The 24,161-nt window shown below is 36.1% G+C and overlaps 1 protein-coding gene across 2 annotated transcripts; it reads right to left on the bottom strand.

The window, feature by feature from the left end:
- Positions 1 to 9,569: 9,569 nt before the first annotated feature.
- Positions 9,570 to 13,909, bottom strand: LOC113698536 (LEAF RUST 10 DISEASE-RESISTANCE LOCUS RECEPTOR-LIKE PROTEIN KINASE-like 2.2). Of its 2 annotated transcripts, XM_072056539.1 has the most exons (5): positions 12,945 to 13,909; positions 12,108 to 12,817; positions 11,207 to 11,239; positions 11,067 to 11,096; positions 9,570 to 10,915 (listed from the first exon to the last, which is right to left on the bottom strand). In XM_072056539.1, exons 1-5 carry the CDS (start codon positions 12,953 to 12,955, stop codon positions 9,762 to 9,764), a joined length of 1,938 nt encoding a protein of 645 aa, XP_071912640.1. In that variant the 5' UTR covers positions 12,956 to 13,909; the 3' UTR covers positions 9,570 to 9,761. The 2 variants fall into 2 exon arrangements, with proteins under 2 accessions (XP_071912640.1, XP_027074188.2); XM_027218387.2 differs by having other exon boundaries at positions 12,108 to 13,909.
- Positions 13,910 to 24,161: the final 10,252 nt, after the last annotated feature.

A 24,161-nucleotide genomic window follows, 5' to 3' on the forward strand; every position in this document is an offset into this window, starting at 1 on the left:
TTTTGAACAAGATTTTTGATTTATTTCATGATCAGCAAAAAAAAAAAATGAAGGAAATACAAGCCAGTGGGTCAAATAAGAAGTGATCGAGATTGGCACAAGCCAGTGGTATACCACTGGCTTAGAAGTATTTTATTTGTTTTATTTATTGGCAAGCAACAAATTGTCAAGATCCACCAGTGAAATTAATGGACGCTACAACTTTATTTGGAGCACTTTCTTTAATTAAAAATCAACTACTAGATTTATTAAGTAGTTATTCAAGTAGTTAGTGTAGACTGTAATAAAATTATTCATAAGTGATAGAGTCTATAACTGACTGCTACGGTTAAGGTTCTTAGCCAATTAAATTTGCAATCAACAATAAATGATTGAAAGCTATGAGTATTAGAATGATATTATTTTTTATTTGCCATAGCATTAGGATTGTCAATAAAGTCGAATTGATTTGTCCCACCCAAATTAGGGCTCAGCTTAATAAGAGATCAAGTAGGGTTCAATTTTTGGGTCTAAAACTGATGCTGAATTTTAAAGTGAGTTGTTGATCTTAGGCAATCCAACTATCCAAGTCCAGCCATCTCATAGCTGGGCGGGTTAAGCAATCTAAAAGTTTTCAAAGTGAGCCAAATTTAGGCTATGAAAGGCTTAGCCATATCTAGTCTCGGCCTTCTTTGATATGTTCAATATTTTGTTGATGTATACATTTCTTTACCTATATCCTGTAGGCTGTAAGGTAACACTGAAAGAACATAAAAATATCAATATAGATGTAGATTATTTTTGCTGAAATGCACAATTTTATAATCTAATTTGCAAGTCATATAAAATTCAACTTAATATAGCCGGAGAAGAGAGTATAAGTGAGAGGTTTCGAGTTCGAGACCTCCCACTTACAATTAACAAAAAAAAAAACCTAATCTTGTCAATTATAATAAAAAATTTTAATTAAAGCTTTTCATTTAATGATTATTTTACATCTATTAGTAGAACAATTAGAGTAAATACAATATTTTCTCATTGCATCATTGAAATTATGAGAGATTGCTTGTCAAATCCATAAAATTAATGTAAAGATTGTACAGCATAAGTGAACTTGGGCTATCCCAAATTCATCAAGTTGATGAAAAGGAAAGACACGTTCCAAAGGAAAATTCCAAGGACAAATAAAAAGGGCTACAAGGCTATGTTAAACTAACAATTTGACCAGTAATAGCAACACCACCGCAAAAAGATCGATCTCATGAATTTGTAGGAAATATTTAGATATATTGCTCATTGTTTAGATAGCATAATAGTTTAAGAAAAAATATGTACTGGAATTAATATTATGAATAAAAATTGGAGCTATATAAAAACTAAGCTATAATATAGATATTTTAATTTTAATAATGATTTAGTGGATAAAAAATAAAAATTTTAGTAAGGATTTTTGAAATATCTAAACAATTTGAAGCTAAACTGTAATTTTTGAAAAGTACAATGACACAAAAATATTATTGAACGATAATGAGGTAACGTTGAAACTTAAAAGAAAGAATGAGGGTTGGATGGCAAAAAAAGGCAAAAATTAGTAGCACCGGCGGCTAGCTTCATTGTCAAAAATTGTCGGCCGCAACTTTTAAGAGAAATACAAGACCGGAGCGGTTTGGGAAGAACCATTCTGGTTTGACGGTTCATTGGTCCAACTGGACAGTTTAACTGTTTTTTAGAATGATTTTTTAAGCTTCTAAGTTTTAACTTAACCCAACTTGAAAAACAATCCAATTGATGGTTCAATGGATTCGACCGGATAGTTCGAGCTTGATTTTAAAACATTGGTTGTGGTGTATTGAGAGCCACAGGACCACTGGTGATCTACGTCTTGGTTAGGAGTAAATTTTGAGTGGTGATGATCTTCGGAAAGAGCTCTCAAATAGTAAGATTTTTGTCAAAAAATATATTCAATGAATTAAAAAAACATATTTAGTGAATGCAACTTTTGATGACTAATTGCCTAGAAAACCAAAGAACGCATTTTGTGAATACAACATTTAAAGAAATATTGCATTCAATGAATATTTTTTTACTCTTCCGGAAGAGGTTTGAAAACTATTACCTTTTGAAATTTTCTTTTAAACATTCACACTCTTCGACTCTTCTGATTAGTGGGGAGTGAATTCTCGAATGACGTTGGCTTTTAGAAAGAGTTCGTAAATTGTGAGACTTATTAAAAGAACATATGCTGTGAATAGGCTCCTTAAAAATGTATTCAGTTAATACAGCTTCTGAGGAATAAATATCTTGAAAAATTAAAGACACATTATGTGAATCAAATTGAGGAGACATTAAATTCTGTCAAAAATCACTCTTTTGGGAGAGGTATCATAACTATCACCTTTTGGAAATTTCGTTTGAAAATTGACCTTCTCTAGGAATTTACGGGGTTAGTGGGGCTTGGCAAAATTCCAAGTCTAGCTATAGAATTTTAAAAATTGTTTGTTTTTCTCCCACTAACTTGTCAATGCTCCCCTATTGATCGAGAAAATTGTCGATCATAGGCATTGGATAGTAGAAAATTTTTAATTTTACCCCTTTTTTTTTTATAGAAATTCAATGTCAATAGAGTCAATACTCCAAACGGACCACTTGAATACGATGGCCCCAAAAGTTACAGCCACTTTTCTAAACCTGATCTTAATAATTAATATTCCAGATTCAACTGTGACATAGGACAGGAGCAATTAGTGCATCTCAATACGAAGGCCCCAAAAGTTACGACATTTTCTAGATTCAACTGTAACATAGGACAAAATGATATAGACCTAATTCTCTATAACTCATCAAAGTACGATTAGCTTCTGGGGTTTGTCTAATGATCAAGAAGGGTTTTTAGAGTCCTTCTAACTATTAGATTTAAGGTTTAAAACTTGTATCAAGTAGTTGAGAGTAAAAAAGGTATGAAAAGGGATGGGAGAATTAAAAAAAAAAAAGCACAATTATATTGATTTTGTACTTAAGGTTTGGGATGCTATTGCTTGAAATGGTTGGACGACGGAAGAACATTGATGCCAATGTGCAAAATGTTAGCCAAGTGTACTATCCCGAATGGGTTTACGGACGGTTGGTTCAAGGGGAAGACTTGAGAATCCAAGTTGAGGAAGATGGAGAGGATTTCATTGCCAAAAAATTGGCAATTGTGGGGCTTTGGTGCATTCAGTGGAACCCTGTGGATCGTCCTTCAATAACCTTCGTCTTCAGATGCTTGAAGGAAATGGAGAAAGTCCGAGTCTTCCACCAAGTCCTTTTACCTCAACAGATCCCATGAATCCAAGTAATTCAAGCTTGCATAGAAGACAATTGGCTTCAGGATTGGCAGTGATCTCTGAGTTAGAATAAGATGTTGAAGGTTAATTTCGACTGAAAGTCTTGTGCATTAATAGCTTCCAATGTTCTACAAATACAAGAAACAAAAAGAAGAAATTGATGAATAAAATAGAGGTAAATGAAGAGTAGAACAGTAGTCCTTTTGCACTCCGGGATCAAATATACGAAGTGTTCGTTTCCTGTAGTCAATGCTGTCTAGATCTGCATAAAAGTACTGTTCCTCCCCATCAATAACCGTTGTTAAGGGAAGTACTGAACACCAAAGCATATGGGCACAAATCAGCATGATCACCTTTGAACCGAAACGGGCACTTTAAACTGACATCAGTGCCTCTGCAAGAAGATGGGCTATGGTCACAGCCGGTGTGTTTGGAATTGAAGGTATGATAATCATTTGCGTAACAATGGCTATCGACAAAGGTATCAAATCTGAATCCGGATACCAAAAAGTAAATCAAGATTAGGGACAGCAAAATTACCAAAATCTGAACTTGCAACATGCTATTAATGATTGACTAAAAACAGCCGGATATGCAGAGGAGAAGGTGTGGCTTGGTAAGGTTTTAGAGCAAATGAATGCACTTTAACTAGTAAATTTTAACCTCCTTTCTCGGTAAAGGTTTATGGGAATCCAATCTAAACTTGACTCCTGGAGTTGTTTATTAAGAAAACTTTACCATAAACCTCAATTGACTTTTGACTAGCCACCCAATTTAGACTTTTTATTCTTTCATTTTCTTTTTTCATTCTTTGTTAAGGGAGTCCAATCTAAACCTTTGTTATGTGGAAGGCATTGCAATCTAGACTTTAGCACTTACTTGGTAGTTATTATCATTAATACTTTTTTATGACAATTAAAATTTGCAGTTTATGAAAATTAAAAATCCCCTCCCCTGCTGGTTCCAGGAGGAGGGGGGTTGCGGGGGAATGGGGAGGGGAGAGGAGGAAGAGGGAGGGAGAGAGGGAGGGATGGAGGAGGAAGAAAGTAGGAGGAGAAGAGAGAGAGGGGGGGGGGGAATTGGCGCCGCCGGGGAGAGTTGGGTGTGGCAGTGGGGAGGGAGGAAGAAAGGGAGAGGGAGGGAAAAAGAAAAGGAAAAGGAAGAAGAAAACAAAAAGAAAAAGAAAAAAGAAAGTTTGTTTTTTCAACTCTCAAATATACAAAAATTAAAATTTTGGGAAAATCGTCCAAAACGTCCCTCACATTTTATAAAATGACTTTTTTCGTCCCTCACTTTTAAAAGTGTAATTTTATGTCCCTTACATATTCACATCGGTCAAATTTAGTCCTTAACTAGGTTTCCAATCATTTTTTGGCCGGAATCCATCACGTGCAAGGCACGTGATCATTTTTTAAGGTTAAATTTGTCAAATTATATTTTACATAATTTGATCTATAGTCCTCCACATTTTATAAAATAAATTTTTTCGTCCCTCACATTTTATAAAATAAATTTTTTCATCCCTCACATTTGACAAAATGAATTTCTCTATCCCTTACATTTCAAAAAATGAATATTTCCATCCCTCACTAATTATGTATGTAAGGGAAATCCTAAAAAAAAAAATGTGTGTGAATACATTTTGTTTAAACACATGTATATGTCTATTTGATTTTGCTTAATAATACGAATAGCATAAATATATGTATGTGTATATTTGATTCACTTAACAATACGAATACCATATATTATACGTGATCATTTGATTTCATCTGGTATTAGCTAGTAAATAATCTTGCATTCAATGTCAAGTTGGCCAATAAAGTTATTTTCGGTCAAAATACAATAAGAATATGCAAATTAAGGTTCTGTTGGTAAATATTAGTCATAATCATACAAAAAGAGAAGATAGCCCACAAGTTGGGTCCAATTACATACATGTGTTTATGCTATTATTATTAAGTAAAATCAAATAAACATATACATGTGTTTAAAAAAATGTATTCACACACATAATTAGTGAGAAATGAAAAATTCATTTTTTTTTTTTTTAGATCTTCAAGTTTCATCATCTTCATTGCCATAAAAAATACAGTATTACATCAAGAGTTCTTAAAGTTCTTCAAACGAAAACGAAAAATTCATTTTTTAAAATGTGAGGGATGGAGAAATTCATTTTGTAAAATGTGAGGGATGAAAAAAATCATTTTATAAAATGTGACGGACGAAAAAATTTATTTTATAAAATGTGGAGGACTATAGATCAGATTATGTAAATATAATTTAACAAATTTACCCTTAAAAAATGATCACGTGCCTTGCACGTAATGGATTCCGGCTAAAAAATGATCGGAAACCTAGTTAGGGACTAAATTTGTCCGATGTGCATTTGTAAGGGATATAAAATTACACTTTTAAAAGTGAGGGACGAAAAAAGTTATTTTACAAAATGTGAGGGACGTTTTGGACGATTTTCCCTAAAATTTTCTAGTGTAGAATAGTAAGTTACAATAGAATTTTATATAAACATCCAAAAATACACCATCCAAACACACCCTAACATCCTCATATGTCTATCAGGTTTTTCTTATCAAGAGTATAACTAGTTAAGAGTTTGTGGCATTTACAACCGTTTCTAAATTATGTAAAACCATCTCACCAAATAATTATCATTATAGGTTATTTGTATAATTTTGTAACAAAGATGCAAAACTTCAGTGTTCATTTTGGAAATACATGCTAGTGGTATTAAAATTACGTGTTGTTACTTGGTTTGTATGTTTTAAATTTCATCTTATTGACAAAAATAAGAATAAAATACAAAAAATTAAAAATTAAAACAAAGTAGAAGATGCATAAAGTGTGTCTGGATAGTGTATTATTTAAAATATTATTTGAAATAATTACTATAATAATTTTTATAATGTTAATGTATGTAAGATAAAAACTTGGATGAAAATATTTAAAAATAAAACTAGTTGGAAAACGAGTTTATGAGCAAACAAAATAATATTTGAAAAAAAAAAGAGAAATAACTTCCATAGCTATAAGAATGGGAAAGTTTTTAAAAAATCTAAAAAATTAGAATGAGAAAGTTAAGTAGCACCATTTTCTAAAGCAACAGAGTCACAATAGAAGAATTATTACTGCATCCAGAACCCCAAAAAAAAATTAAAGAAAGGATGAAATCCAAGGTAGGTTACCAAGTCAAAGCTACCAAAATCTGAACTTGCAACATACTGTTAATGATTGACCGAGTCAATATTAAAAACTAATACTGAACTCCTTTCGGACTAAAGAACTAAGTCAACATACTATTTTTTTTTTCCTTTTTTGAGGGAACCCAATCTAAACTTGACTACTTGTGTCATTTTTCTTATTTCCAGTCTATTCTTTTTGTTGAAATACACACCATTGTCAATTGAAACAATTCAGATCGCAGGTCCAACTTTGGACTTTTCTTACCTGTAAGGCGCTCTAATCTAGAATCTAGCACTGAAGTCGTTGCTATTATTATTATTATTGACAAAATCAAGTTGTTATACTTTGTTATTTCTTTGGGTCAACTCCTTTTGTTGTTATTTTTGTATTTAAAAAAAAAAGAAAATTGTCCCCTTATTACCTCCTTTTGTTTTGTTAGGTAAGGTATTCATTTTATTGATATAGCAAAAACAGAGCTTATTATGAGAAGTAGCAAAAGGCCAAACCAGCAACACTGTCCAAAGTGCACTAATTACAAACAACACCCAAGGTCACCAACTAAACAAACAGAATACTCACGGTAAGAATGTAAGATCAAAATTCCATGCTATACTTTGTTAGTTTAATCTTTTTCCAAGAAGCTACCACTGCTCTAACCTCAGTGCTAATGGGCTAATGGGCTGCAACATGATAGGATTAGCTTTTCTTCCTTAGTGAAAATTCTCTTGTTTTTCTCTTCCCATATATGATAGGCACAAAATGCAAGAGACGATCTGACTATTTAATCAAGAAAATTTTTCCTAACACAATAATAAAATCTGAGCCAAGACGGTTTAATATTCAAAGCATATGCTCCTCTGTATGGCAAATTCGAACTCTGCACACTTCTCTCCAAATATTTGCAGCATAAGTGTAATACTCATGACCGCGTTAACTTTATTTCATGGGTTAATTAGTGAAGGTTATATAATCTTGGAGGTTTATGTGATTAAGTTTAGAAGTTGGGGGACTAATTAATAATTTGAGCAAGTTTTTATATTGGAAGAATTTTGAGTTGGACCTCACTTTACTCTTTCGAACCCTTCCTAGTATTTCTCTCCAAAATGTCTCTTTAGCCCTTCTCCTGATCAAGGTGAAAGCTTCGCAAATCAAAGAGTTAAAACAAATGAGATGCTTGGTTTTTTTTTTTTTTTTTTAAGTGTAAGTTAGGTGTAAGTGTTAGTCCTCCCTAATACCATCCAATCCATCTCTCCTCTCAAGTAGTTGGATTTTCATTTTTGACTTCTTTAATAGGCCTTTTGCCTATTTGTTATTTTGTTGGCTAATTTAGTGGAACTATGTGGTGATTTTAGAAATTTTGTTGGCCTCTTAATCAAAAGTGAGAAGGGAAAACGAGCGAAAATCTTGAAGTTTGGATGAATTCTTATCAGTAGTTTGAGATGGCGGCTTTAAATTATTGAATATGCAAGTCCTAGAGTCTGGAGCTCGGTGATGGGCTCAACCCAGTGTCAGGCCGGTTCGTTCCTAATTCCCATTTCTTCATTTCCCTGTTTTTGGTCCGAAAATATTTCTTGTGCTCTTGTTAGTAATTGAAACGTTGATAATTTGGTCCATTATTAAGAATTAGAAATTAAATTAGGCTCTCGCTTTCATGGGTACTGATTCATTTTCACTAAGATAAGTAGTTTTAGTACTCTCTAATGAATAAAACAGTTTTGAATGCCTATGTTAATATGAAATTCAGCACGAATAGAGATACTTATAATTCCTTTGACTCATGAACTAATATGATAAGAATGTATACAAGTATTTATGGAATCTAGATGCCACATCTGTTTCGCACTTTGAGCTCGTGATTTCTTGTTAACTGTCATTAAAACTAATTAGTTCTATATTTTTGTCTGTCTGACCTACCTAGCGGGACATGGTGCCTTCAAGCCAAGAAGTGCTTGCCTGCCTAGCTGCAAGGTAGCAAAATGTCACAATCAAAAGGTACTTAGTGAGGGCAACAAGTGCTTAATGTCCTTTGTTTCTGAGACATTTGTTTTAGGAGTACTCCTACACCCTTTCATTTGCAAGCCTAATATGTCGTCTCTTTCTCTAAGATCAAACTTTTAAAAATGTTGTATTCGTGCAACACATATCAAGAAAGCTTATCAGAACAACTGAAGTTTAGATCCTTTTAGAACAGTTTATCATTACAACACAAGTAGCTTCCTATCCCCAGCAATCCCAGTTTCTTCTCCAAAGCTTAGGCACAATGACTGACTTTTTGTAATCAAATCATATGAACACTGAGACAATAATAGTAGCAATCAATAACAGTTAACCTATCCATAATTCAAAAGAAGGTGCCAATGGTTGTTACTTAGGCCCTGTTTGATAATCTCATTCACTACTGAAATTTAATGGATTCAGATCTTAACATGTTCAAACGCGTTTAATAACAAAAAATTGAACATTTGAATTAATTAAATGACACTGAATTTTCTAAGCAAAATTTGCTCCTAAAATTAAGTAATAAGCTATTCACTTATCACTGAATATGATAATACTCAAATGTACTAGATTTAATACTTAACAATTCAATAATTTAATGAATTCAAATTTCAGTTTTCAGATTTCAATTTTATCAAACGCACCCTTAATGTCGTAATGCTTCTTAAGAAGTTGAATTCTTCAACACAAGACAAAACCTCAACTTAAATAACTGAACCATAAAGAAGGAACACTAGTTCTCTTTCTTCGTAAGTATTTGAAAAGTATATCAGCTAGACCGCGGAGTATTCGCCTTCAATTACTCAAGCAGGCGGTATCCAGGAAATGTCATATTCTGCACGTTGATGAAAAGGAACTGACATGTTTCGAAGGAAAAATCCAAGGATAAAGAAAAAGGCCTATAGCCTACGTTAAACTAACAATTTGACTAGTCACAGCAACACTACTAGAAAAGATTGATCTTATGAATTTGGAGGAAATATTTAGATATACTCCTCGCTGTTTTAGATAACATAATAGTTTAAGAAAAAAAATATGTATTGGAGCTCAATTGTAGAAATTATTAAGTTAAACTCAAAGATTGATACTGGTATTACTATTATATATGAAGCTTATATCAAGGTGCTACCCTTCAGTTTATTGATAACAAACTGATATTTCAGTTTGCCATGTTATCTGGTACTAGGTGGCATATTTAAGAGTTTGAAAGACAAATCCAAATCCACTAGACAAAGATTTCACTGAAAGCACGAGTTCTACTTAGTCATCCATCTGCTCTATTTCTATAGCAACAAAGCTACACAGGGGCGCCGTTGACTCGTCAGAAGAACAACTATTACTGCTTCTTTGCATGGATATGGGTGAATCTGGAGGGTAAAACGACGGTTTAGGAGGCAACTTTAGGCCACTAGCATCACCTTCAAGCATATCTAAGACTTCTCTCATTGAAGGACGATCTTCAGGTGTCATTTGTATGCACCACAATGCAATCAGAATCAATTTTCGTGTAATTGTCTTTTCTTCTTCAGTTGCATGATCTCCGATTTCCATTTCCTCCACTTGATCGAATTTGTCATATATCCATGAAGGGAAGTATATTTGACTTGAATGCTTAGCGTGCGCATCCACATTTCTCCTCCTTCCTGCCATCTCCATTAGTAACATTCCATAGCTGTAAACATCTGTCTTGTGTGAGACTCTTCCAATTCTTTTGTAGAACAACTCCGGGGCCATGTAACCTAATGTTCCTCTCACAGCAGTAAGAGTTGCAATACTCTTTTGCATCGGGTAAAGTTTTGCAAGTCCAAAGTCTGAAACTTTTGGAACAAAGTTCTCATCGAGTAAGACGTTATGCGGTTTAATATCAAAATGCAGAATTTGCATATCACACCCCTGATGCAAGTATTCAATGCCACGAGCAACCCCTTTTGCAATCTCACAAACTTGTTTCCAACTCAATGGAGAACTATTTTGACAGTTTGAGAAAATTAACTTATCCAGAGAGCCATTTAGCATGTAATCATACACTAGAGCATGTTTTGAAGCAGTAACACAAAATCCCACTAACCGAACCACGTTCACATGGTGTATTCTTCCAATAGTTGCAACTTCATTGATGAACTCTTGCCCATTAGCTTTTGATTTGTTCAACATTTTGACAGCAACAGCATCTCCACTGCGCAATTTGCCTTTGTAAACCATACCGTAGCCTCCTTCACCTAGTTTTTCTTTAAAATTTTTCGTCATTGTCCTAATTTCTCTATATGAGTACCTAATGGGCATGAGTCTGCTGTTTGTTTGTAGGAAATCTTCTATTGTATCATACCTTGATAAATGCCTCCGATGCCACCTATAAAGCAGGAAAGCAGACAAGATGGCAATGCCAATGACACTTTTTGCCGTAATGGGTAGAACTGAAATCGAAGAAAAGAACGATTATATTTAGCAATGATTGATTTCTAGTATATATATATATATATATATGTATATATATAGCAATGATTGATTTCTAGTATATATATATGTATATATACGGCCAATGGATAGAGTTATCAGATGCCTTACCGAAAAATTTGACAGCAAAACCCACGCCAGCTGCTTATGAAAGAAAAAAGATGATAATCGAAATACTGAATTAGAAAGAATCTGACTGATTAAAGAATGGTTTTTTTTTTTTGGCATATTAAAGAAATAAGTTTACTCACTTCCGAATGTGTCAACGCGGTAGAGGATTGGACCTACATCGCCCAAGGAGAAAAGACAAAGTCAATGTCCAATTGGATGCTTGAAAATGAACTTTTATTAATTACTATTAATTCACCCTCATGTGTGTACAAGCTTCAAATCACTACGAGAACAAATTCAAATGAGAATTCAATAATTCATGTGTTTGATAGGATCATAAAATAAATAACCTTTCTAAAAAAGTTAACCCACACTCCTGCCTAAAACCCAATTATTCTAATTTGACTTAAAAAATCAAATGAAAAATTATGTGAGGATATACACAGCGATAAAGACAACTAGTAAAGAGGAAATAGCAGTAGCAAGGCTTCTGGTACTCTCCTTCCCCAAAAAAAAAAATAAAAAAAATTCACGTAATTAGTTTCCAAATTAAACAAATGATTTAGGGGAATCGGAGCTATTGATTGTGCCGTTATGTACCGTTATTTCTTGCAAAATGAATTTTTCATTTATTAGTTGCTATTGATTGTAAACACCAAATACTTTGTCATTAATTTTCCAGAAACAGAGATTCACGCAGTAGTAGTGAATACTTTTTTAAAAGATCATCATAATCAATCATCAATCACGATGTTGATAAATCTTCAAATCTGTGTACTTACAAAAAAAAGGATCTCCTCCTGCTGGTATACAAGCCTACGATCCAACGGATCTCATAGCCATTAGGCAGAAGATTGTGAATAGTAGTACTATCATATTTAGCCCCAAATGTACCAGTTCATATCTTAACTTAAAATCTTCCAATATACATTAATTCCCCCAAAACATAGTTTCAAGCATTAGTACTGAATACTTTTTGAAGGATCATCATAATCAATCATCAATCACGATGTTAATAAATTTTCGAATCAGTGTACTTACAAAAGAAGGATCTCCTCCTGGGATCGAAGCCTTCGTACCAACTGATCTCATAGCCATTAGACAGAAGATTGTGGATGTCTTGAAATGAAATATCTCCTGCTGTTACATTAGGGAGACACCGCAGATCTACAGGAGCTGTCTTATAGACAGTGCACGACTCTTCAATATCAGATGCCACAACATTTTTGCCCACCACAACATAGCTGTAATAATTGGACGGAGCTTTCATTTTTGAAAAATGATTTGCAGTGATATTACAGGAAGCAGTGTCTACATAAAGAGGAGGATATTTCGATTTCACCGGATTTTTACAGCTCACAAAGACCAACGAACCAGCATCGGGATCTATATGCATTATGGTAGAAGCCCCAACTTGATTTTGGTAGAAGTAGTAGTCGTTGTCGTTGCTTGGGTAGACTGGCAGGGTAGAACAGTTGTTCTTTTGCACCCCAGGATCAAATATACGAAGTGTCTGTTTCTCAAAATCAATTCTGTTTAGCTCCACAGAAAAGTTATACTGCTGTATCCCCGGATAGGAACGAATACCCAAGGATAGAACAGTGCGATTATTTTCACAAGAGAATTGAAGAACATCCCTAAATTCAGGGCACAAATCCGGATCATCACCACTAAACTGAAACGGGCACTTTAAATTGGTGCCGGTAACCCCGCAGGTGGATGGGCTATGGTCACAGCTGGTGTCTGTCGAACTGAATAAATAAGGAACATGTACATGACAATGGTCATATATAAAAGAATAAAATTGGAACCCGGACACCAAGAAGTAAATCAAGAATAGGGACAACAAAACTACCAAAATCTGAAGTTGGAGCATACTTGTTAAACATTGGCTGACTGAATTTAAGAGGCAGAAGAAGAAGAAGAGCCGAATATATGTAGCAAACGGAGAAGGGGCTCGGATATATGTAGCAAACGGAGAAGGGGCTCTTTAGGTTGGTAAAGACTAAAGAGAGTAGGATCTAGGGTCTCCAATCCAATAGGAATGCAAGCCAAAATTACTTTATTAATTTTCTCCTTTGGATACAGCCATTATTACTACAGAGTTATACTGCTATGGATTAACTCCTCCTCATTTTGGGTTCGGCGTGACTTTAAACAAAAAAAAAATGGTAAAATCAATTTTCTTCTTTATAAGATAAAAATGGTCCAACCGGTTTAACCGAAAATCAGTCAAACATTCAGTCCGAATTGCTCTAAAAACTTGGATGACAAAAACTCGGTCAAGCCCGGGTCAAAACCGGATTTGACCGAAAACCAGTATAACCGATGTGAACCCGGTTTTTTTATTTGCCTTTTTTTTTTCTTTGCCTATCTAAATCCCTACTGATCTCTCACCTCTCTAGAAACCCATTTTCACCTCCTCAGCTCCTTCAATTTAGCCACCACAATCAGTGCTTGATATCTTTTTCTAAATAAGATTTAATCTTAGATATGGGGAAAAGACCAAAAAAAAAAAAGGAAAGAGAGATGAAGAAAAGAGCAGATTGAAGAAAAAAAATAAAAGTTTGATTATTTGTTAGTTTTGAAAATAAATACCTAAGGATATAAGAATGGAAATCCTGAAAAGAAATAAGAAATAAGAATGGAAATAAAAAACTAAAAAAAAAAAGCAGAAAGAATGGACAAGACTAGCATGTCCACTTTGTTCTTGAAATTGCAGTTAGAACCCAGAACAGACAAGACTTCAATGTCTATTGTAAAGCTTACTCTTGCAATGAATCCATGTCAAGATAAATAAAAAATCAAGAGCATCGTAAAAAATTCGCTGGAAAAACTTAAAGATTGCTCAACCTCTTCGAATTCGTCCATCTCAAAACACTGGGGAAATGTTTCTCAAAACATTCGGAGTGGCTGCCTAAGAGCTTTTGCCATCGACGGGCTTGAGACCTGGGAACTTATGCTGCCTTGTATGTTCTATCCTTCTTTGGATTTAAAAAAAAAAAGAAAAAAAAAAGGAAGAGTGGAATGAACGGAGAACAGGAACAAGAAAAAGGTAGCATAATAGTAGAAAAGAATTTGTCGGCGGTTAGAGTAAAGGAGGAAGGAATTGGGGGAATATTAATGTAGGGTTCAAAAAGCTATTTCAATATTGTATTCTAACCCCTTGGATATTGAAAAACTATTAACATACCTAGAAATGTTTTATAGTCTATAAATATTCTCCACAAATTTAACTTTAAACTTGTAAATATGCGTTGAATTATATGAATTACTATTTGATTGTTCTAATTTCTTTGCACTTTCTTGTTAAACAGTTTTGAAGCATCAAACACATATGTATACACCTTTATTGATAATAGCATGCTTTTAGATATTTTATATAATATTTTAATTTCTAAATAATTTTTATTAATAACATCACAATGAAGTTATGACATCTATGAGAAGGATCTCGATATGTCAATCTAAACTTATGAAGTTGTAAACCACCAATTTAAAGATAAATTTTATATATTATTTTGATTAAATATTATTAATAAATATTTATGACATATTTATGATGTCATTTAAGTTGACCCCGGTCGAACCAATTGACCCTCGACCCCTGAGCTCAGCCGAGTCAATATCCGGTCCAAGTCTGAAAACATAGTGGGTAATATGAGAGGAGGAGAGAATGTAAGTGAGAGATCTAAAATTCGAGACCACTCACTCATATTTTTTTTTAAAAAAATTGTTCTTTGATCAATTATTTCATTGGATTGTAATTCCTAATTTTTGTATAATATTCAATATTTTTGATATTTTGATTTCCTTGTGCATCTAGATTTAAAATTTTTTTAGTAGTGAAAAAATGCAAAATCTATAATCTACCAAAGAGTAGTTTTAACTAATTATGATTATTCCATCTAAGCACTTTCTATGTTCAGATTTTACAAAATTTTATAACAAATGAGAATAACTTCTAAGTTATTTTTTTTTTAGTAGAGAAAGAGTGTGATTTAAGAAGTGGAAAGAGGATAGGAGGATTTAAACTCAAAATCTCTAGTTAACCAATATTAATATCTCAAGATCACTCTATTCTATAAGTTTAATAAGCTTGAGAAGTTTTGTTTAGTAATCCACAGCATCCCATGAAGCATAATATTTGAAGCATTTGGGTCCAATGGAGGAAACTACTAACCCGATTATGGGTTAACGATGCTAATTAGTTCATTTGGAATATCAAGATCAGATTCAGAGAAGGTGCCATTTTCTTCTTTAATTTTGGGGCCTCTAAATTGGAGTGGTCTGTGGAGATAGTTTCATTTTTCAATAATAGACTTGTAAAAAATTCCACATACATCATTTTTTGAGTATCGGGGAAATTAATTGCTGAATGACTTAAATTTAAATCTCGACTCGAATATTGAGAGAATCAAATGTTGACTCGAATACTAAGTCCTTGTTCTTTATCATTTTGCGATCTACTCTTTATCTCTATGTTGATATTGTTTTGTAGAGATTTATTTATTTTTTGATAAAACAAAAACTTTAATTAGCACGATTTGCTTGACAAACTTAAAGGGAAATTTCACAGGAATTTAGATAAAATTGACAATTTTTGTACAATGAATTAAACAATGCACAACTGTCTCTTTGAAACCCAAAGTACATTGAGAATATGCTGATCTAATAAAGCCAAATGAATATCCTCAATTATCATGTCTAAACTAGATAGAAGGTCTAGATTTATTCATCTTTGTAGAATCCCAATTTTAGGGTTCTAATAATAATCAATGTATGCAAGGTTACAAAATTAAAGTGATAAAACAAATACTCACATATATATGTGGGAGAGAAGAAAATAATTATGACAGGTGTCGGCCTGTACAATAATAAATACTTACTCGAGAAAAATACAATTTTTATATATAGCGGTAAGCAGGGTCGAATCCATAGGGATTGGGGATAATTTATTTCTTTTAGAGTCCCGAGTATGGGGTTTTTATAAAAATATAAAAATAACTAATTAACTAAATATAAGCAACTCAAGAAAATAAATAGGAATTAATCAACAATAGAGACGACTCTAGCCAAAGGTGTAACTTTTCAGACACGGTCCATTCAACTGATCATCGATGCAATGATAATTCAATTATCAAACATATGTAGACTAAGTGCTTAGGAAGTTGTCCGATGGTGTGTTTTGTTTGCTGACAAGTCATTTGATGATTTGCTGAAAAGTGGTCGTTCTCCATGCGCCTTTCACGTGACCTGCTGCTTGCAATTGTTGGCCTGTGGATTGCATCTGTGAGCCACCGAGCCCTGGCTGAAAAAAATTAACTCCTTCAATGGAACCCAGGACCGGACTCATAGTGGTCATAATAATAATAATAATAATAATAGTGTTAGGCTTGTAGTGCTGATAATAAATCTACTCTGCTTCCCATTTTACCTAATGTCAGGTTTTTTGTGAGGTTAGAGTGTGTATTTGGGTCAATGTGACAACTCATGTTTTACCTATTTACCCTTGTCTTACATGTTTATTTACTTTTTTTTGGTGGGTTGACTTAGTTTAGCTGTTGTTGGGTTATAGATGTCAAAATAATGCTTTGTCACTGTGTAACTTTTCAGCCATGCGTCCCTTCTTTGCCTCTTATACTTTCGAACATTGTCCTCCGTATGTCTTTGGAAGCTACTCCATACTTTCTGTCCTGGATTTTGCAGATGCCATCATGCTTTGTGGTTGGTTTATGCATCCGGTGATCATTTTCCCTCTTTTGTTCTGTTGTTTCAGCTATAAGGTTGGTTTGCTCTTTTTTCCTCTGCTTGGTTCTCTGTTCTTTTGGAGCTTTCATTTCTATTGTCCAATTTCAAGGTAATTATCTCCGCCAGTTTTTTTCTTTTCGGCTTATATGCTGTTTACTGTTTCTCCTTATCAGCTGTGGCGGCATTTGATATTTTAGTCACTGACTTTGTTCCTTTTTCCCCTGTTTCCGTGCTGATGAATGCTGATCCATGTATGCCGTTGCTATTGTGGTAAGCTCATTTTAAAACAAAAAAAAAAAAAGAAAGGCTTTCCCCGCCTCTTTGTTTTTTTTCCAATATCTCATCTTTCTGTGCTTGTCATTTCCTCTTTTACAGCTTTATTTGATGTCCTTGTACTTGGGATTTTCTGGCATTCTCGTTCTTCCGAGGACGCTGCTATGGAGCTGATCTTCTGTTATGTGTTATGGCAGGAATTTGGTTGCAGGTCAGATGCTTGTTTCTTTGTTTTGCTTGCCTTTTCCCTCCTTCTGGCTGCATTAGTTGCTGGCTATTTCTTGCCTCCTTCCTGGTCATTTCATACTTTACATATTTTCCCAAACATTCATGGCTTCTTCAGAATCTTCATGCTTTCTTTAGTGTTTTTGTTTGGTGCATTGTTTAAGCTTGCTTTACCGTTTTCGCTCCCTACATTTTTGTACTGTAGATGGTGTTCATGCATGTCTTCATCTTTTGATTGTTTAATTTCTTACATCAATTCACGTGTGTTCTGTTCTTTCCCTTGGTTTCTGCTATGTTCTTTTATGCTTATTGTCGGTTCTTACGAAGTCATCATATCTGGAATGTTCCTCCTTAGTTATCTTAGTGAAATGGATAAAAATGCTCTGCGCCAAAAGCGTTATGCGGAAATGTCTCCCAGTGCCAAGGCTGCACTTTTGTGCCGGAGACGTGAAGACAGGCTTCTTAAGAAAAAAGACAAATCTTCTCGCTCTTACCTTCGTAGTGTACCGTTCGGACATGTTGAAACTGGTGTTTGTTTCTCTGGTTCTGCTCCTGCTCGTAACGACCAGCTAGCAGGCTGCCATAATGAAGTTGTTGATGGTTGTCCTGCTGCGCTTCAAGAATCGTTGGACTATATGTCTGCCGCTATCCCTGCCTCACTCTGTCTATCTAGTGGAACTTCTTCCTCTCCTGTTGTCCCACATTTAGTTCAATGTAGTTTAGTTCCTGAAGGTATATACCATCGCAATATTCTAGCTCCCTTCCCCCAAGACATTTATAGTTATTTAGTTGTCTTCCCCATGTTGACATCTTTTATTGTTTTCGTTTTCCTCCGTACTATTCTCATACAAGTGAGCTCATATATTTGTACAGTTTGCAGCACCTCTCATAAGCCGTTCAGTTCACCGTAGACAAGCTGTGGTAAATAGTGGTGCTGCAACGCTGAAAGAGCAAGCCTGTCTCTCCCCCCATGTTTCAGCTACTGTTCAGCCTTCTCATCCCCGTAGAAAACGTTCCACAGTCAATTGTTCTCAGAAAAAGAAAAAAAACAAGCTCCTGCCTTCGTATAATCAAAATGAAAATGAACAAACCTATCATTTGCATACTGAAAGTACGGATCCCGTCTTAGAATCTATTGATGAGTCAAATCTTGGATCCCTTCGTTCTTCCGCTCCCTCATGCTTAAACGACTTATGTGAGCATGGGGTGTCTTCCTCAATTACATTCGGTAACAGCCCCACCTTCCCCTAAGGCGAACCAAAGGGGTTAGCGGACTGCCTGCCCAGCTCTCGCCAGGACTACGGATCCGTTTACGTCAATCTAATACGTTCCGGAACTTACCAATGCGCGCAACCAAGTCAAAATGGCAACATAACCCAAAATAAGAAAATGAAATCCGGAGTCGGCCATGATAGTAACCGACCCGTCAGAACCCAACCGAAAGGGCACGCAAACATTCACATCTGAACTTTAGCATTTACAAATCAAAATGACATACCAAAGCTTTCAAAAGTTAATACATATACACGGTTTGCCAAATCAAAAGAGAAAACGCCCCAAAAGTACACTTAGGGTTTTAATACATGAGCTATACAAAAGATATGTTCAACTAGCTCAATTTGGTAGACATTTGTCAAATCCAGACCAAAAGGGTTTATTTTCCTGTAAGGAAAACAAAAGGAACAGAAAGGGGTGAGCTTGCGCTCAATGAGGTACCAAACAGATAGCATAAAAATCATGGCATTTCACATTTAACAAATCAGATACACATGTCAGATGTAAAGCAAAGGAACCAATGATTCAAATCAAAAGGATACGGGTGGCTCTCAGGAGCCAAATTTCCAGCGCAGTACTTGATCCAAACCGGTTGACTCTCCGTCAACGTATATAGAACCAACGCGTCCGTATACCCCTCTTAACACTGAATTCCATCCACCAAACACCCCTTTACCGGGCCCGCTCACCTCAAACGAACAAAATGGTAATACTCGAGTATACCCGGAATCAAGGGTCTCAATACCCAAAATCCCCGAACAGACTACCGTGGTTCGTTATCTAATCGTCCAGGCCCTTGCCGGCCCGACTCGAATAACTTAGCCACAGGACTGAGCTCATAGGTCATAGAAATCCGAACAGATGCAGACACAGATAACAGATTCAAATTTTGCATAGTAAATTGGCATATGAACAGACAAGAGAACGAGTGTGATAAAGTACACCCTCGTCTCAAACAAATAAACAGATTGCAGAGCAGAAATCAAGTTAAACAGCAATGGAGGGGAGTGGTACACTCACCGGCTCAACTTCAAAAGTTTTCACTTCAGATTGGCCTTAATCGCCAAGAAACCCTAAAATAATCAAAGTAAACTAATTGAAGGTTTCATATCCAAAATCGAGTAAACGGAATGCACAAGTGAGGCTCGACTACACGTCGTACGCCTTGCCAAATAAATACTAATGCAAGGGTGGAAAACATGATTTTCTTGGAAACGAAAAGGTAACATGAAGACCTAGGCGTAAACAACCCAAAAGCCCTTTGCTCAAATCACAAGTAAATCCAACTAGCCTTCAAGTAAAATTTCGGCAGCATATCCCTTGTTTTTACCTATTTTCCAGCCATCATGGCTTCATTATTTCCTCAAATCAGTCCCAACATCTCACACAAAATTCATCTCATTTCCCAAAAGCCGTTCACTAGGCTCAAAGTAGTACAAGTACAAAAGTTAGCTAGGAAATGACCGGAATAAGAGTAAGCCTTAAAACAAGTAAACAAGTACAATGAGACTCGATAACTAATCATAAATCCATGCCAAATATGACCCCAATAAGGTTTCACATGCATATATAAGCATTATAGCAAACCAGAAAATCAGGAAATGTAGCCATCTTGGCCATAACAACAAAAACAGTTTTGCCTTCATTATGCGGTAATGGCACAAATTGCACTACGCTTATCGGATGAGGGTGTAAGACCCACAATCTCGAAGCTAAAAGACAGGGCTACAACAATGTAGAGGCCACTCAGTCCAAATCCTAGCACAACTAGGTCAAATATGCAGAATACCAAACCAGAACCGTAATTGCAGGTTTACAAATCACACTATGCTGTAATCAGTACAACTCAGTCTATACAGGTCCAAATGTAGAAATTCCAAAGGCATGCGGTAGCTAAGACCTCAAGCTACATTTCATCAGAAAACACCAACATCCAAATCCAAAGCAATTCCAGTCAAAACAGACGATTACAAGCGCAGTTCGTACATTCTGATCAACCCAGAACAGCAACAGTAAAATCGACATATCTCACTCTGCACTACTCCAAATGACCTGAAATTTTACAGGCACCTCAAACACATCAATACCTACAACTTTCATGTTTTAAGGAAAGGCCAATTCGGCCTCTAAGCATGAGATACGAAATCGGACAGAAAAAGGGGGCTATGAAACCCTAACTTTTCACATTTCAATCCAAACCCAAAATTGGTTGCAATTATCAATAATTCACACCTACTAGAGTCATTACCCCTCATTACCAACCATCATAAATAACCACAACATCATGATCACATTAAACCAGAAAAATCTCCAATAAATTGAAAATTTCACCAATTCATCTCAAACCAAGAAATAAACCACAAATATCATCACTTTAGCTTCCACTAGGCACAAATTAAGCATCATTAGGTGTAGGGGAAAGTTCAAGCACCACCTACCTAGTAAACAAGAGAAGAGGAGTTGTAGAACACCTTAGCTTCCTTGAACACTTCCACAAAAACACTTACTAGCACCAAAGGGAGGGATTTTATGGAGTAGAAACTAATTTATGTGATTGGTTTTGGAAGATTGAGCTAAATGGAAGCTAAAATGTTGAAGAGTTTCTCTCTTCTTTGCTCAAGAGAGAGCCGGCCACCAAGGAGTAAGAAATGGTGATTTTTGGTTAATTTTTGAGATATTTAATCAATGGGTCAAAAGTTAAAAAAACATGAATAGTTGTCACCAAGTCATATCCAATGGAAGAGTGACACTTGTCACTTCATTAAATGCAAGTCTATCCCTTTCTTTTCCTCTCACATCAATCACTTCACATCTTCTACTTATCTCTTAACACCCGATAAATTTCCACAGTATCCGAAATTTAACCTAATTGGCCGAATTTTTCCGAACTTTTCGCACTAGTGGGTCCCACGTCCATTATATACTCTTAATTTTTCAAAACCTCTCCAATACTAGAAAAATCATCTAAAAACTATAATTACTCATAAAATTTACCAGGAGAATTTTCCTAAGCCAGAAAATGCAAAAATTATGCCTTTAAATGGGAAAAACCCTAAGAAAATTATTAGGGATTTACGGGTTCTCACACTCTCTCCCCCTTAAAAGAATTTCGTCCTCGAAATTCCTTATCAGCGGAATCCATCAAATCTAAGGTACCCAACGGATCGTACCTTCTACGTCCTCAGACGAGTCAGGGACCTGATGATGCTCCAGGGAATATACTCGAGCCGGTACTTTCGCTCCAGTCCCTTCTCCTTTCGACTGTCCAGGGTTGGTCTTAGCTGGTTGCTGAGAGTTAGTCTTGGTTGGTGGCGGAGTCCCTCTCCCTTCGCGCAGTCGTGCTGGACAGTTAGCAATTCGATGTTCGGCGCTACCACAGCGCAGGCATTTTCCTTCTTTCTTCCAACAATTTGCCTCCGTGTGATTTGGCCCTCCGCAATATCCACAGAGACCTCGAGTAGCAGTGACCGATCCTCCTGGTGAGACACCACTGGCCACCCCCGGTTGTCGTATTCCCCCGTTTCCTTTTCCACTCTTAGGGGGTGTGCTCTTATCTTCCTGTTCCGAGCTGCTCCTAGAAAAGCCCCTTTTCTTGGTTTGGAAGTTTCTAACTTGTAACCTTGCATCTTCAACCCGTTGAGCTTTCTCCACAGCGTCACTAAAGGTACTAAGTTGAGCTACAGCCAAATCCTTTTGAATCACAACATTTAGCCCCTGAATAAAACGCCTTATCCGTCTTTGTTCGGTTATGATCAGTTCAGGCGCAAACTTAGACAACCGAGTGAATTGACTCTCATACTCGGCTACGGTTTGTGTTCCCTGGCGAAGTCGAATGAATTCATCTTCCTTCTTTTCTTGGATGAGAGGAGGGAAAAACTTGGCATTAAATTCTCTCATAAAGTTCGCCCACGTCCTCGGTGTTTGTTCTCTTTCCCATTTCATTCGAATGACATTCCACCAGGAACGGGCGGCTCCCTCTAGTTGAAAGACAGCAAATGTCACCTGTCTCTACTCGGTATAGTGCAAGGCAGCGAAAATATCGATCATCTTCTCCAGCCACTTCTCAGCTACGTCAGGATCAGGGCCTCCAAGAAATTTGGGTGGGGAGAACTTCTGAAATCTCTCAAGGGTTCTATCCTCGCCCTCCATGTGATTACCAGGATTCCCAGGGTTAGGTTTAGGGTTTTGACCTTGTTGGTGCACCACTTGAGCTAGCAAAGCAGTCATTTGCTGCATGGCAGCGGCTATTTGGACATTGGGGTCAACCCTAAGTTCAGGGTTTGGTCCAGATGAGGTTTCCCCAGTACCCCTTTCAGGCGTAGGTTGCCTATTTCCACGCCCACGGCCCCGTCCACTCCGTGTACCTTCCATGAGTTTTACTTGGTTTAGACAATAATACTAAACCAAAATAAGCACGATGCATGTGAGTAACACTCAAAACTTTTATGATAACACACATTTATACATTCCAAACAAGATCAAAACATATATATACAAGCCGGTCAAAATTAAGCCACACACATATATACAGCCAGTTAAGTCTAGTACAAACATAAACGATCCACCGAGGAATGGCCTTTCTAGTTCACCAAATCCTTTCTAACCTAGGCCCTCATATCTTTCGTATCCGGGCGCAAGAATCCCATCTAAGATAATTCACAACTTGAGCCGGCCGGTCCCAAGAGCAAACCATCCTTATTAAAGATTCCTACTCGACATACATACCTAGCTTCCTCGAGTCCCATGATAATGATTCGCACACCTATCACATGCCCGGTTCATAACTTATGCTCAAACGAGCACTTAGACATATTCATGAAATTAGGACCACAACACCACTTGACCCAATCTCACTCCGCGCAGAGACCACGCGAAGTGGCTCTGATACCACTTGTAACAGCCCCACCTTCCCCTAAGGCGAACCAAAGGGGTTAGCGGACTGCCTGCCCATCTCTCGCCAGAACTACGGATCCGTTTACGTCAATCTAATACGTTCCGGAACTTACCAATGCGCGCAACCAAGTCAAAATGGCAACATAACCCAAAATAAGAAAATGTAATCCGGAGTCGGCCATGATAGTAACCGACCCGTCAGAACCCAACCGAAAGGGCACGCAAACATTCACATCTGAACTTTAGCGTTTACAAATCAAAATGACATACAAAAGCTTTCAAAAGTTAATACATATACACGGTTTGCCAAATCAAAAGAGAAAACGCCCCAAAAGTACACTTAGGGTTTTAATACATGAGCTATACAAAAGATATGTTCAACTAGCTCAATTTGGCAGCCATTTGTCAAATCCAGACCAAAAGGGTTTATTTTCCTGTAAGGAAAACAAAAGGAACAGAAAGGGGTGAGCTTGCGCTCAATGAGGTACCAAACAGATAGCATAAAAATCATGGCATTTCACATTTAACAAATCAGATACACATGTCAGATGTAAAGCAAAGGAACCAATGATTCAAATCAGAAGGATACGGGTGGCTCTCAGGAGCCAAATTTCCAGCGCAGTACTTGATCCAAACCGGTTGACTCTCCGTCAACGTATATAGAACCAACACGTCCGT

This window comes from Coffea arabica, chromosome 7c (genome assembly GCF_036785885.1).
Source record: "Coffea arabica cultivar ET-39 chromosome 7c, Coffea Arabica ET-39 HiFi, whole genome shotgun sequence".
NCBI lineage: Eukaryota > Viridiplantae > Streptophyta > Magnoliopsida > Gentianales > Rubiaceae > Coffea > Coffea arabica.